At 42.1% G+C, this 14,713-nt stretch overlaps 1 protein-coding gene across 4 annotated transcripts in view; it reads right to left on the reverse strand.

Moving 5' to 3' along the window:
• Positions 1–124: 124 nt before the first annotated feature.
• CERS5 (ceramide synthase 5) overlaps positions 125–14,713 on the reverse strand; it is a 29,387-nt gene continuing 14,798 nt past the window's right edge. The window contains exons 2-10 of one of the 4 annotated variants that reach the window (XM_040642434.1): positions 10,706–10,802; positions 9,987–10,117; positions 9,085–9,142; positions 7,167–7,217; positions 6,388–6,480; positions 4,541–4,669; positions 4,301–4,407; positions 3,369–3,525; positions 125–1,074 (exon numbers count right to left, since the gene is read on the reverse strand). In XM_040642434.1, coding sequence (XP_040498368.1) covers positions 925–1,074; positions 3,369–3,525; positions 4,301–4,407; positions 4,541–4,669; positions 6,388–6,480; positions 7,167–7,217; positions 9,085–9,142; positions 9,987–10,117; positions 10,706–10,802 — 973 coding nt within the window. In that variant the 3' untranslated portion in view covers positions 125–924. Of the gene's footprint in view, positions 1,075–2,179; positions 2,360–3,368; positions 3,526–4,300; positions 4,408–4,540; positions 4,670–6,387; positions 6,481–7,166; positions 7,218–9,084; positions 9,143–9,986; positions 10,118–10,705; positions 10,803–14,713 lie in introns of those variants that run through there. The other 3 variants (XM_040642437.1, XM_040642435.1, XM_040642436.1) reach the window with 3 other exon arrangements.

The following is a 14,713-nucleotide window of genomic DNA, read 5'->3' on the forward strand; positions in this document are numbered from 1 at the left end:
CATGCACAGAAAGGAACAACTGGGTGTCTAAGAACCTTCAGAATCAGACCTGAAAATTTTCTTACTTAGCTTATGGATTCAGGGAATTGGGGACAGAGTCACTAAAGAGGTTGAGACAGGAGAGGAGGGTTGAAGCACTTTTAATCACAGAAGAGTAAACAATAGTATAAACCGTTAACGGCTCACTCAGTGGCTATTGTCCTCCTCCAGCCCTCCGTGCACCCTCTGCCACCCCCTCCTCCCTGCGTACCATTTAGTAAAGAGCAGGGCATCAGCGGCTGTCCCTGTGACTACCAGGTGGTAGGAAGGGAATCTTAGCTAGGGGCCACAAACATCTTGGGCATCCCGTCCACAGCTGTCTGTTTCTGTACACCTTCATGTGAAAGATTCCAGCTCCAAGGAACAACAGTGCAGGAACCTGGAGCGGAACTTTACGGTTCCGTTCAGATGGCCAGAGCTTCGACAGCCATGGACAACGAGGGAGGGGACAGTCCAGAGCCAGCATTATCCAAGATGCAGCCAAATCTGGGATTGAGGTGGGTTCAAAGGGGGCACAAGGCCTAGTGGCTCCTGTCTAGAACTGTGCCCCAACCCAGGCAATGAAACGCGTGCACATGCACAACGCATATGCACACACACATACACATGCATGGTGTGCGAGCGCGCACACACACAGACACACACACAGACACACATAGACACACACACAGCAAATAACATTACTGAAAGAACCTGGAGGCTATTAAATACAAAATGGCAGAGTTTTTTTTTTTTTTAAAAAGTGAAAATATTTGCTTCTTTGATTCTCCTCAGTGCCCTGCAGACCCCCTAGTCACATGCGTGTAGATGTGGGGAGGCCCAAGAGGAGCAGGTGGCCAGTGGCCCTACGAGTCCGTGTGTGCTGTAGTCCCCACACCAACCACCTTACTCTTCAGCCCAGTAGCTGCTTCCCATGTGACCATTCACCCGATTGGCGCCATTGCTGGAGCTGCTGCCACAGGCGCTTCTTGTGTTGGTAGCCACATCTTCTTCCTCTGAGCTGCTTTCCACATCACTGCGGTCATCCTTAGACACCTGGGTGGGATGGGGCCAAGGGAGGAAAGGTGAGGACAGAACTTGTCTGCTATTGTAAGACAAACTTCAGTCCACAGAGCCCATGTTTGGGCACTGCTCCCACCGTGGCCTACTTTCTGGTGGCACCTGACTCAATATGCTATCTGGGCCATGGCTAGAGCTGTCAATATCCTTTGCCTCTTTCTGTTTCTCTCTCCTCATCTTTGTTCCCTGTGGAACAAGAAGCTGTGTTGGTGAGGGTGTGTCTCTCAAGACCAGCCCGACAGAGCTGAAATCATTCACTGAGTCCGGGTGTAGGTCTGAGGGAAACTCCAGACACGCCTTCTCCTCTCCTACCTCAAACACTAGAAGAGAACAGTACAAATGACACAGCTAGCTTTCCTCATTGCTTCTATCTTCTGGTGGTGGTGGCCACTGGAGTTACTCATATTGGTCATCCTGACTTTTGTTTATCCCCAGAGCTGATCCATAACTGGGCCTTTTCTGGTAGTTCTACTCTTCCTGGACTCAGAGCCTGATGACACCAAAGGGTTTCCAGTTCTCTATCATGGACCATAAAAAGTAAAGGAGAGAAACCCAGTGAGACCTGCCAGACTTCTGACTTCCAGAACTGAAGGATAATCAATGTGGGATTTTTTAATTTGTATTTTTTAAAGTAAGCTCTGCACCCAGCGTGGGGCTTGAATTCAGGACCCTGAGATTAAGAGCCGTGTGCTCTACCAACAGCCAGGCAGGTGCCCTTCAATGTGTTTTGTTAAAAAAAGACAGTGAAAGAGGCAAGGGGGTGAGAAGGGAACAGAGCTACAAATGCTGTTGCCAAGGAGTGGGGCACTTGCTTTGGTTAGCTCTAAGACTGGTTTATTGCAGCTGTTGACCTCTGAACCCAGGCAAATGATTATCTGACCTTCTGGAAATTTTTGCCAGAGGGCAAAGTCTATCTAGATTTGAGGTAAAAGGAGGCTCAAAAAGGGGGAAAAAATAAGAGTAGACTCAACTCTTGCCTCCATTTAGGAAAAAGAATCTGGCAGCTTGAGCTCCAGTCAACAATGGCCCCACAGGGTCAGGAGAGAGGCATGCTTGGAGACAACATGGGGAACAGGAAGGAAAGCAGGAAGGAAGAGAGACACGTTCGGACAGACATGCTTTACTGAACACTAGAAGCACAGATACACTTACATGCAAGAGATGAAACTGTCCAGCTCCCACCAGGCATAGAGAAAAAGAAGGAGATGAGAAAAGAGTGGAGAGTACAGAGTCTGGGTCTAATCCTTCCTGGATAGGTCACCTGGTCAGGAAAGAAAAGCAGGGGAGAAGAGAGATGTCCAGTAGCCCAGAAGCTACAGCAGGATGCATAGGCACGCCGAGCAAGTTCCAAAACCAGTTGCAGCCGTAAGGAACAGGGACACAACAGATCATATACGCCTGGTACATTCCATCCCTCTGTCCTGGACTGTGTCTCCTCTGGCAGAGCCCCTACCCCTTGGTACTCTGTACTGCTGAAGGCCGGATCCCGAGCCCAGGGGCAAATCCCAGCCCGACTCCTTCAGAACTTGTACACTTCAGCTATGAGTTTGATCATCAAATGACCCCTTTCTTTGTATTTTTGGGCTCTTGGTATAAGGTGGGTATTTGAAACCCTAAATATCTATCTCATTTAGGATCACCGCCTCATGCAACAGTGGGATGAGGCCAGTATGTAGCCCCATATCTTGAAAATCACAGTGTGGTCATCTTGGGGTGGCTTATGAACTACCATGCCATTCTTAGGCAATCGAACATTGCTGCTTTTATACAGCTTATAGTTTAGAGCTCTGCATACGATTTCCTTTGGAAAAAGGTTTCTATGCTAAAAACCAAAAATACAAAATGCACTGAAGTAGGTAGGTAAGGTGTAGGAAATAGTTGAGGTCATCTCGAAACGTACTACTGTTCATTATTTAACCATAGGCATTCCTAAGGGACAGGAAGAAGGCAGATCCTTCCTCCTGCATCTATGTCTTTTTTTTTTTTTTCCTCCTAAGTAATCTTAATCTCCACACCCAATGTGGGGCCTCAGCTCACGACACAGAGATCAAGAGTCACGTGCGCTACGGACTGAGCCAGCAAGGTGCCCCTGTAAGTCATGTCTTAACAGCCAAAACGCTTAGAGAAAAGGTGAAAACTCTGGAGTCCTAAGCTTTCTGCTGGGTCTGCTTGAGTAGCTGCGGCTCACTAAGCTAGACAGAGAAGCGCTACTGAGTAATAATCTATCTTGCTACCCAGCCCCAAAGAAAGAAGCCATCTTTCGTCCTCACCTTTCCTCGGATCAAGGCTTTGAAAGCAATTCGCACAATTAGGTAGGACCAGATGACATGTAGAACCTGCAGGATCAGGAGAAGGCCATTGAAGAGCCACCAGGAGGGATAAGGCCCGATTATCTCCCAACTCTCAAAGAAGGTCGTGTTCAGAATCCTAGAAGAGGAGGCCAGTGGTGAGATTCTAGTTTCAAAGCCAGGGAGGTAGGAATGAAGCTCAGTTCTCCAGGAAACAGAACCCATTATGTTTTCTCTCTATACATTCTAATAGTTGAAATGCCAGGGATATTCATCCACAGTGAGAAAAGATAAAGAAAGGGGGCCTACGAAGTTTTCTATCTTACGGGGCAGGGAAAGATATGTAAATCTCAGGAACTGATGGATTAAGTCCCATCATTAATCATTTCAAATATAAGGAGTTTCACAAAACCGGGGCAGCGATTTTAATCATAACCCTAGTCATTTCTCCTCAGGCACAGATAGGACAGCTGGTAGTTGATTCCCTCAGACTAAGGAGAATCTTCAACCTACAGTCATTGGCTTTGTACAGAAAGCAGTGAGTGTAGAAGTGAGTGGTGTGTGTGTTGGTTACGGTGGAGGAGGGTATAAGAACAAGAAAAGAAGAAGAACCTAAGAATTTTGCAATCAGCACAAAAGAAAGCAAAGGAATTATTTAGGCGTAAAAGGAGGGCTGTTCCTCAGAGAGGAGTCTGGAAAGCCATAGCCAAGTGAGTTGGATGTTCTCAGTCTGGATCACACCTTCCTAGAAATACTGTGCAAAGGAAGTAAGGCCCCTGAGAGTCCGTAAGGAGTCGGTCAGGTTAGGCCCAGGATGAGGCAGGGCAGTAGGGTTTTTCGTGGCCTGTTCTCTAAATTGGCAAAAGGCAACATTAGCTACATACTGACCACAGCCCCATGGTCCCAACACTTACCAGAATGGGTAGATTCCTAGACGAGTGACCACAAAAACAGCACTGAAGATCACAAAAAGGGTGTCACAGAGACGCTGGTATTTGGCATAATTGGCCAGTTTGGCTGCCTGGAGAAAGGAAGAGAAGAACTGAGTTGGGGGTAGGGTTAGAAAAAGAACTGAGTTGGGGAGAAAGCCAGTTCTCAGGAAGAAAAGGAGAGAAAGAGGAAAAATGAAGAAAGAGGGGTTGGGGGGATCTTACCTCCAGCAAGAAGTCTGAGGCATCATGTAAACACATGACCAGAGTTCCCACCCGCACCATGTTGTTGATGTAGGAGAAGGTGATGAGCCCAATGGTGGCCAAGTGATGCACAAACATGATGAGGAAGTCCTAGGATGCAATGGAAATAGAAGAGCCAGGTAACGGCAAGGCCTTAGAGATACTAGCCACCTCAGTGCCCTGCGCTGTTCTCTGAGGATCTTATCCCACGCCTTAGATAAGGTTCTGTTTTGTTTAAACTCTCCCTTATGGAGCACGCTAGCATTTGATCCAAAACTCTACACCAGTAGCTGACCCATAATCTATGTGAAAATAGCTTAAAGCATACAAAATAACAATTTTGTGTGGAAGGTGCAGAGTAAGTCGACAAAGTATGCTGAGCTGAAACTTGGAAATAATTTCCCAGGTGGTAATCAGACCTACAAGCAGTATCGTTGAGATTCTAAGACTGTTTTGATGAGGGAAATTTCAACCAAAGGGACCTAACAGAAAAGATAGTTTTGTGGAGGGGCGAAGCTAAACTCCCAGCGTCCCAGGATCAAGCCCCGCATCAGGCTCCCTGCTCAGTGGAGAGCCTGGTTCTCCCCTCCCTCTGCTGCTCCCCCTGCTTGTGTGCTCTTTCCCTCTCTCTATCAAATAAATAAATAAATAAAATCTTTAAAAAAAAGTGTCAGAGAAATGCTAAATAATCTGTTAGCTGTAAGCACCTTCTGCTTTCAGATTTAAAGCTCTAATTTCCTCTTGATTCAAATGGCAAGGTTAAACTCGGAGAAATCTCTAAACACCTGTTATCAGACATGTCTAATAAATACTTCTCAGCCCACTGAGAGACAGAGGATGGGAGAAGGCAGGTGGATTTTCGTCAGAGAAACAAGGATGAGAAAGAAGTCTGTGCTTTCCACATAGATACAATGGTAGGTTGTAGTTCTTCAGCTGGGGATGGGTTCACAAGTATACATTCTAGTATGTTTTAAAACCCACATATATATTACAAACCCTTTTATATGCGTCATGTTTTAAAATAAATTTTTAATAAGGGGACCTGAGTCTCCTGACCATAGGAGAATCAAAGACATCTGACCTGAGTACTGAGCCTAATAACTAATAACCCAGATTAGTGTCAGTCCATTCCCATAAATGCTAACCCTCGTTTTCCTCACCAAAGATAATCATGAGTTAGTGACAGATTAAAGTCAGAGCTGCTGGAACCACATTATTTCAGGTGCATACCAATAAAAAGTGAAGATTCTACCCTTTCTGTCTGCTTTTAAAAAAGTTAAGTCATTTCTAACTTTGTCATTATGTGGGCAAGTCAACTCACTTCTCTGAATATTTGTTTCCTAAACGATAGCAAGAAAACAGTAAACTAAATCCTCCAAAACCCTTTCCAGTTGACGTTCTTTGAGTAGGTGGAGTTACCAAGAAGGGAGAACAAAAGAGAGCAAGGATCTCCAATGCAAAACAAAAGCCAGATCTTGCTTTTTTGAAAGCAGGCCTTTTCCTGGATGAGGCCTTGCCACCTCTAAGTTCTGACTAGTTTCCAGAACTTTATACATTAAGAACCTTAGAAAAAAATAAGGAAAAGGGTATGCTTTTTAGCTGGTTAACTGTTCTTATCTTGGGCTGCCCTGAATGCCTCAAATATACTTCATCATTAGTCAAGTCTCATTTCTGAGAACATTACCAAGAGCTAACAGTCTCATCAAACCTACTTTCTCCCTCTTTTGTGGTCTCAGTCAGGGCAGAGAATCCACAATAGCAGTAATGGTGGCTGCTAGAAAGGAGGAGGATGCAATAAATTATAGAGTTGAGGGAGCCAGTGTCCTTACCTTTCGTTTAATGTCTATAAACTGAGAAAACATAAGGGACCAATAAAAGGCCAGTTCCATGATATAATAGTAATAAAGCCCACTTGTGAGAGGCTGGAAGACAGAAAGTAGTAGTTAGAATACCAGCTAGTTAAAAATTCATTCCATCTCTGCAACTTTCTCTGTTTCAGAGGACCAATACCCAAAATTATTAGACATCCTTCCTCCCCATCATCTTCCAAGATCTATAACAGGTAACAGACTTTGGATTGGTGTGAATTATACCTCTTCCCTCTGCCCCTCCATATACACATTTTCAGCTCGCATCTTTAGAAATCAGATTAGGTGAATACATACAATAGCACAATCAAATCAGCGCGTCTAGAATTCTGGACAATTAGTGCCTTTCAAGGGATTTAAGATACTTGGGTCTTCTCTTCTTCTACCCTGTTAGCAGCCCCCTGACATTTTTCTAGTATAGATTAGAACCAAGATGCTTTTAAGGGGACTCCAAGTTCCCCTTGATTCAAAAAGGACACTGGAACCAGAAAGCATCTCATTAAGTGCCAGGAAGCTGCTTTTCTTTCCACCCCAATTAGGGTGAATATAATAAGGAATCTGGAACAAAAAGATGGATGGATTTCACTGTTATGGGGGCCCCAAAAATAGATACCCTAAATATATGACTCAAAGAGACTCAAGAATACCAAGAAAAGGTGCCATCTGCCCTGAGACGGCCCTGCCTACCGTACCTTCCATACATACATAAGGCCTCTGTCCTGAAAGGGCTCAGACCGTACCTGAAATGGATAGCTATGCCAGCACTGCCGGATGTCCCAGAACCAAGGTGACTAAGAGAAAACAGATAATCCAGGTCAGCCTTTAGGATTCAATCCTGGCTTACCTATAAATCCCTTTCTCTACGCTAGGAGCACAAGAGAGACAGGGAAGAAAAGGGAATCCTTCTTGACGGAATTTGTGGGTCCTTAAAGGGTCAATAAATGGCTAGGTTTTTCTTCTAGAACAAGGAAGTGTTATTACAAATAGAAAAACCATACTTTGAGGTAAATAAGAGCAGGGAGAGCTCTAGGATAGTTTTTGGAAGTATCAACATAGATATAGGAAATAGGGATGCAGGAAAACAATGATTCCATTTGACAACCGAGACAGATCTCCATGCCAAAGATTCAAAAGTCAAAAATAATTATCTCTAATGGAGTTTCAATGATGTCCTTTAAAGAATTTGTCTATTTCATCTAAGTTGAATTTATTAATATTAAATTGTTCATAACATTGTCTTTATCCTTTCAACATCAACAGCATCTATAGTGAGAGCCCCTTTTTCTCCCTGACATCAATCATTTGTTTTCTCATTTGTTTTCTTTTTTTTTCCTAGGGGCTTAACAGTTAATTAAACCGTAAAAAGAACAAACTTTTGGCTTTATCAATTTTCTCTTTGTTTAATGCCTACTTCATTAATTTTTTAAAATTATTTTTTAAAATTTAAATTCAATTAACTAACACATATATTATTTGTTACAGGGGTACAGGTCTGTGATATTTCATTAATTTTTTACTTTTTTTTGGTTCTTTCTTTCCTTTAACTTACTTTGAGGTTACTTTGCTCTTCTTTCTCCAGATCTTAAAAGCGTCTATCATTGATTTTAAAGCTTTCTTCTTTTCTAATATAAACATTTGAAGCTATAAATTTCCCTCTAAGCACTCTTTAGCTGCATCCCACAAGTTTTGGTATGCTGGGTTTTCAGCATCATTCAATTAAGTATTTTCTAACTTCCCTTGTGATTTCTTGTTTGATCCATGGGTCATTTAGAAGAGTTTAACTTGCAAATATTTTCTAGATATCTTATTATTATTGATTTTTAACTTAATTCCATTATGGTCAGAGAACATAATTTGTAAGATTTCAAAATTTTAATATTTACTGAGACTTATTTTATGGCCTAGTATATGGTCTGTCTTAATTCATGTTTCATGTGTACTTTAAAATTATATATACTTTTCAGCTGTTGGCATAGTGTTCTATAAATGTCAGGTCAAATTGGTTGACTGTGTTGTACAAATCTATATCCTTAGTAATTTTTTGTCTAGTGATTTAGTCAATTACTGAAAAAAAGAGTATTAAAATCACCAACCATGGTGTGTATTTGTCTATTCCATTCCTTCAGTTCTGCCTCTTTTTACTTCATGTGTTTTGAAGCCTCAATTATAACATTTAGAGGAAAACAGTGTGGTACAGTGAAAAACAAAACAAAACAAAAAACAACAAAAAAAACCAACCACCATGGAATCAAGAATCAAAAAGCCTGAAATTCTTCATCTCTGATAATTAACTGAAAAGCAGGAATAATACCTGTTTCATACACTTTTAAAGGGTTAAAGGGTTATAGAATTTTTGTCAAATGCTTTATAAACCATCACAGACTATGCTGATTTAATCAATACTATATCATTATACTACGCTATTACAATTATTATTATCTCCCCTAAGAAAGGGGAGAAACAGTAAAGTTAGGAAGTTACTTAAGTCAGACACCAGACAGAAGACCATCTATTTAGCATATAAACCTGGGCTGTAGGCATTATAGAAAAAATAAAAGGGGAGGAGGAAAATGAAGAACTAATGGTATTTAACTTTTATCTCTAGAGATGTAGGCATAATTAGAATCCAACAGAGGACCAGAGAGAGTTTTGACTTACCGACCAGAGAAATTTAATTCCGTAGCAGAATATACATAAATAGAAAGTGAATCTCCACCTGGGTGGGCAAACAACAGAGGTTAGATGAATAGTCACTCAAGAAAGTCTTTAAGGAAGTCAAGACAGACTTGGAGATAAGGCAATTACCGCTGAGAAATAAGATAAGCTCTTATCTTATCTTATCAGGGGCACCTGGCTGGCTCAGTCAGTAGAGCATGCCAACTCTTGATCTCAGGATTTTAAGTTTGAGTGCCACACTGGGTATAGAATTTACTTTAAAAATAATAATAAAAAATAAATAAAATCTTAAAAAAAAAAAGATAATTTGTCCCCAGAATAGGGACAAATACTGTTACCTAAAAAGCCAAAATGACAGAGACATCTTCCAGCTCTGCTTAAAAGAGTTCCACAAGTGTATACTGGCTTTAATCAACTTTTCTTCCATACACTCCCTAATGATAGTGCCTAATATTTTTTTTTGCATGACAATGATAAATTGTGTTCTGTGTCCAGAGGATAATTAGTAAAATAACCCAGTGAAATGAAGTATAGTATGTCCAGAAAAGGGATGCATCCCACCAAAATGTCAATTTAGAGCAAGCTGGTACTATCTCTACCAAGGCGTGCAAGGGTGTGCCTCTCTACCCACACTGAGGGCAGTTATAGGAAGGCACTCCCAATCTATTTGGGAAAAGGGAACAAAATGGAACTATAAAATGTAGCTTAGTGGCAAGCATGTTTAAGACACTAAGAGTGACCAGTCTTCCAGTTCTCTTCTTTCCTGCCTATAATAAATTGAGTTAGCCCTCTACATCCATAGACTATGGAACTACCAAAAGAAAACCTCAGTCCAGTCACACCCTACCTTTCACCTCACTCCCCACCTCCCTATGCACACCTACATGCTTTCACAGAACTTTGTGAGGGTCGGAGGCTTGTCCTGATTCCTCCGATGACGAAACCAGCATTGGATCTTTCGGACATCCCAGTCCAGTTGCTTTGACAGGCCCTCCAGCCTCTTCTCATCAGGATACTGTAGATGTATGACCAGAGTCAGAACGTCCCTTTTTCTTCAACACTCTCATTTAAATCCCTTTAACTAGCAGAGTGGCAAGGGGAGGGGGATAACTACAGCAATTTAAGGGATGTTTATCTTTCTAGGTTTCATCCCAAAGCTCATTTTTAGTAAGAAGTCCTATTTCACATAATCAAAAAAGAGCTTTACCTTTATACACATCCTTGTTTGGTCTTGTCCCTCCAGCCCAAGCTGAGTGAAAATAGCTATTAAAAACCCAGACTGCAAAGGCTATTGGTACCCTCCCTATCTTGATTAGGCAACTAGATAATGACAGAAGCTGGAACAGGGAAAACCAAAATCAAGGTATGATGTGTGTCTGGGGAAGGCAGGGTTCTGGCGGCTACTAGGTCTAAAATTCAAATGTAAACTTCACTTATTTAAGGGATCCTGACCCAAAGGTATTTCCCTGAGGGGATAAGGCTCTCCTTATAGTTACATGGACTACCCATCCTATCCCTACCCTTGGAGATACCAGCTTTCTACCCTCCCCCGCCCTGTGGAGCAACCCCTCACATGAATCTTCCTCTTTCTTTGCCCACTTACCTTGGTAATAGATAAGAACACCTTTTCAAGAATGGCATTGGGATAAGGACCACTATCCTGGATGCCAACATGGAGTGCACAGGGTTTGGCAATAAACCTGTAACGAGAAAAATCCAAAGCCAATTCTAAATATGGTTTGCTAAGCATGAGGAAAATATCCTGATTAGGGGACTGATGGGAGACAAAAGGGAAAACACTTGGCTGGGAACTAGGACTTTTTGATTTTGTCCTGGATTCTGCCATTGACTGACGTGAGAAGTGACCTGTTTAAGAAATATTAGGATGTAAGTTCTCTTTCCATTTTTTTAAAAGATTTTATTTATTTATTTGACAGAGAGAGAGAAACAGCCAGCGAGAGAGGGAACACAAGCAGGGGGAATGGGAGAGGAAGAAGCAGGCTCCCAGTGGAGGAGCCTGATGTGAGGCTCAATCCCAGAACTCTGGGATCACGCCCTGAGCCAAAGGCAGACACTTAACGACTAAGCCACCCAGGCTCCCCTCTTTCCATTTTTTCCCTGGCTTCCCTAATCACATTTTGAGTTTTAGAGTCAGAAAGACTCTAAACCTATCATTTTATCTACCAGTCTACCACTTATTGCCCGTAGGAACTTGGGCAATTTACTTAACCTCTATAAGTCTGTTTTTTTTCATCTATAAAAAGAAGATAATATCAACATCCTCACTACTCAATACAAGGGCCACAGACCAAAAGCATTACTGGTTTTTCCTGCAAGCCTTTTGGAAATGCAGAATCTCAAACCCCATTCCAGACCTGCACAATCAGAATCTGCATTAACAGGATACTCTGGTGATCTTCATATGCCCATTAAAATGTTAGAAGCACTGGTCTACTTCACAAAAACTTTGTAGCTATTCAATGAGAAAATGTATTAAGAAGACCACGGCACAGGGGCGCCTGGGTGGCTCAGTCGGTGAAGCGTCTGCCTTCGGCTCAGGTCGTGATCCCAGGGTCCTGGGATCGAGTCCCACATCTGGCTCCCTGCTCTGCGGAGAGCCTGCTTCTCCCTCTGCCTCCGCCTCTCTCTCTCTCTGTCTCTCATGAATAAATAAATAAAATCTTAAAAAAAAAAAAAGAAAGAAGACCATGGCACAAACGAGATGCTTAATAAATGGTAGTTTTCCTTACACCAAAAGATCAAGATCTTGGGGCGCCTGGGTGGCACAGCGGTTAAGCGTCTGCCTTCGGCTCAGGGCGTGATCCCGGCGTTCTGGGATCGAGCCCCACTCAGGCTCTTCCACTATGAGCCTGCTTCTTCCTCTCCCACTGCCCCTGCTTGTGTTCCCTCTCTCGCTGGCTGTCTCTATCTCTGTCAAATAAATAAATAAAATCTTAAAAAAAAAAAAAAAAAAAAGATCAAGATCTTAACCAGAGGGCCCAGTGGAACTGAGACTGAGCTCTTCCTAAATACAAATATCCTAGGTCTTGGTCACCTTCCTGGCTAATCAAAAGATTATGTAAATACTTAGAACCTTCAGTAGCCTGGAAGAAAAGTAATTAGGAAGGGTGAGAAATAAATTACGTATTAGTGTTCAGTTCTATTCCCAAAGCTACCACTAATAAGTCATATAAACAGTCAAGTCACTTAACTCTTGGGTCTTGGTTTCATCATCTAGAAGAAGTAATGAGATGATTCCTAAGATTTTTTCCTATATCTGTGATTCCATGGTGTTATTATTGATTGTAATTAGTTTATAACTTGTAGATCTTTGAAAATTAAGGAACTGTTCTTTGATTCTTCAAGAAAGATCTCTCTTGGAGCACCTGGCTGGCACAGTTGGTAGAGCACGTGACTCTTTTTTTTTTTTTTTTAAGGATTTTATTTATTTATTTGACAGAGAGAAAGACAGCCAGCGAGAGGGAAGACAAGCAGGGAGAGTGGGAGAGGAAGAAGCAGGCTCCCAGCGGAGGAGCCTGATATGGGGCTCTATCCCAGGACTCTGGGATCACGCCCTGTGCCGAAGGCAGACGCTTAACGACTGAGCCACCCAGGCGCCCCGAGCACGTGACTCTTGACTCAAGATTATGAGTTCAGGCCCCATGTTAGGCACAGTTCACTCTAAAAAAAAGAATCTAGGAAAAAAAAAAGAGGGGCGTCTCAGTGGGTTGGTCAAGCATCCACGTTGGGCTCCACACTGGGCATGGAGCCTACTGAAAGAAAGAGAGAGAGAGAGAGAGAAAGAGAGAGATCTCTCTTCTCCACAACCACAAATTTCTGTGAGCATCAGCTCTAGGAAAAGCTCCATGTAGTCGCTTTCAGTATAAGTCAAAACCAGTTTTAGTATCTTAAGGAGTCCCCAGATGGAACTGTGACTGGGAGGCAAAAGATGGAGTGCTCTTGACCTATTTTCTTGATCTGCATTTGAATCCAGAATTTATCTCTAAGGGAGGGACTGAGAATAAGAAACGTTATTATCTTCCTCTGTGAAAACTTCTTTTGCCCTTATCACCAAAGTTCCTGAGCCATGGAGAAATATTTATTCAGAACACAAAGTTAGCCACATCTGTAACCTGTTCTCTCCTCTTTCACACAGGTGGTGCAAAAGTTTCAAAGGCCAACACTAGTAGATACTTTAATTTGTATTTCTTGGTATATTATTCTGTGTACAAATATTTTAGCACCCCACTCATGTTTAAACTCCTTATGAACACAGAATATACAGGGAATACTGTTTTTGTATTTACCAAGGTTCTGTGTCTGTGCTCAGTAGATGCTCAGTAACTGACAAATGACAGATCTTGCAAATCCTACCCTCGCTCTGTTGGAACTTGGTTGGCACCCAGGATTGATCAGCATCCAGAGGAGTAATTAAGTCAGTCATTCTTTGCTTTTGAGTTTGGGCTATTTGAGAGATAAAAGCACTGTCTTCTCTCATCTACATTAATTATATGAAGAGATACATCCAATAACAAAAACAGCCTTTCCAATTCCTACTCTTTTTTTTTTTTTTTAAAGATTTTATTTATTTATTTGACAGAGATAGAGACAGCCAGCGAGAGAGGGAACACAAGCAGGGGGAGTGGGAGAGGAAGAAGCAGGCTCATAGCGGAGGAGCCTGATGTGGGGCTCGATCCCAGAACGCCGGGATCACGCCCTGAGCCAAAGGCAGACGCTTAACCGCTGTGCCACCCAGGCGCACCTCCAATTCCTACTCTTACTCCCTGATCCAGGGCTTTTCCTCAATTCAGAAGCAGTCAGGGGATTAAAGGCCCCAAGTTAGATTTTTACCAGCTACAAGACTTTGTGAGTTACTCACTTATAGAATGGGGATAATATCTACTTCACAGGGTTATTTTAAAAAGGAAATGACATGATCCGTGCCTAACCCAGTACCTGTTATTTAGTAAACATTCATTAAAAGGCAGCTGCTATTATTGTTATTATTATTTTTACCAGAAACAGGTCAGCCTTGGTTCTCCCTGATGGTATCTCTGGCATAAGGCAAAAAGAGCAAGAAATCTTATTTCATACAACAGGGGCAGGTCTGTACCCTGCTCACCTGGGTGAAGCCAAGATATATTTTTTTTATTATCTGGACCTTGGAGCGGACTTAATATCCTAGAGTTGTAATTAGCTCATATCCTGCCCTCATTAGTTCACAGAGTGCATGAAAGACAAAGTCACTGGCATCTAGTCAGCTACAATTACACAAATACAGACCCTAAGAAAATTTCTCTATTTGACAAATATTTATGGAGAACCTATTTTGTGCTACAGTGTGAAGCACAAAACCATAAATAAGGACTTAGGATTGCAAAAGAATTTTTTCTGATAAAAATTAAATATACAGATTTATTTAGGTACTTAATGAATCACCTTAATGAAGAAAGTGAAATTAGGTATTCATCCTTTCTGTTAGATAGGCACTTATCAAAGCATGCCGTAAAGACTCCCAGGGTCTCAGACACCCTTTCAGGAGGTCTACAAGGTCCAAACACTCTTATAATAATTCTGTAACTTCAGAATCATTCTCCTCTCTCATTCTCTC

Source organism: Ursus maritimus, unplaced genomic scaffold, assembly GCF_017311325.1.
Source record: "Ursus maritimus isolate PB19 unplaced genomic scaffold, ASM1731132v1 scaffold_26, whole genome shotgun sequence".
NCBI lineage: Eukaryota > Metazoa > Chordata > Mammalia > Carnivora > Ursidae > Ursus > Ursus maritimus.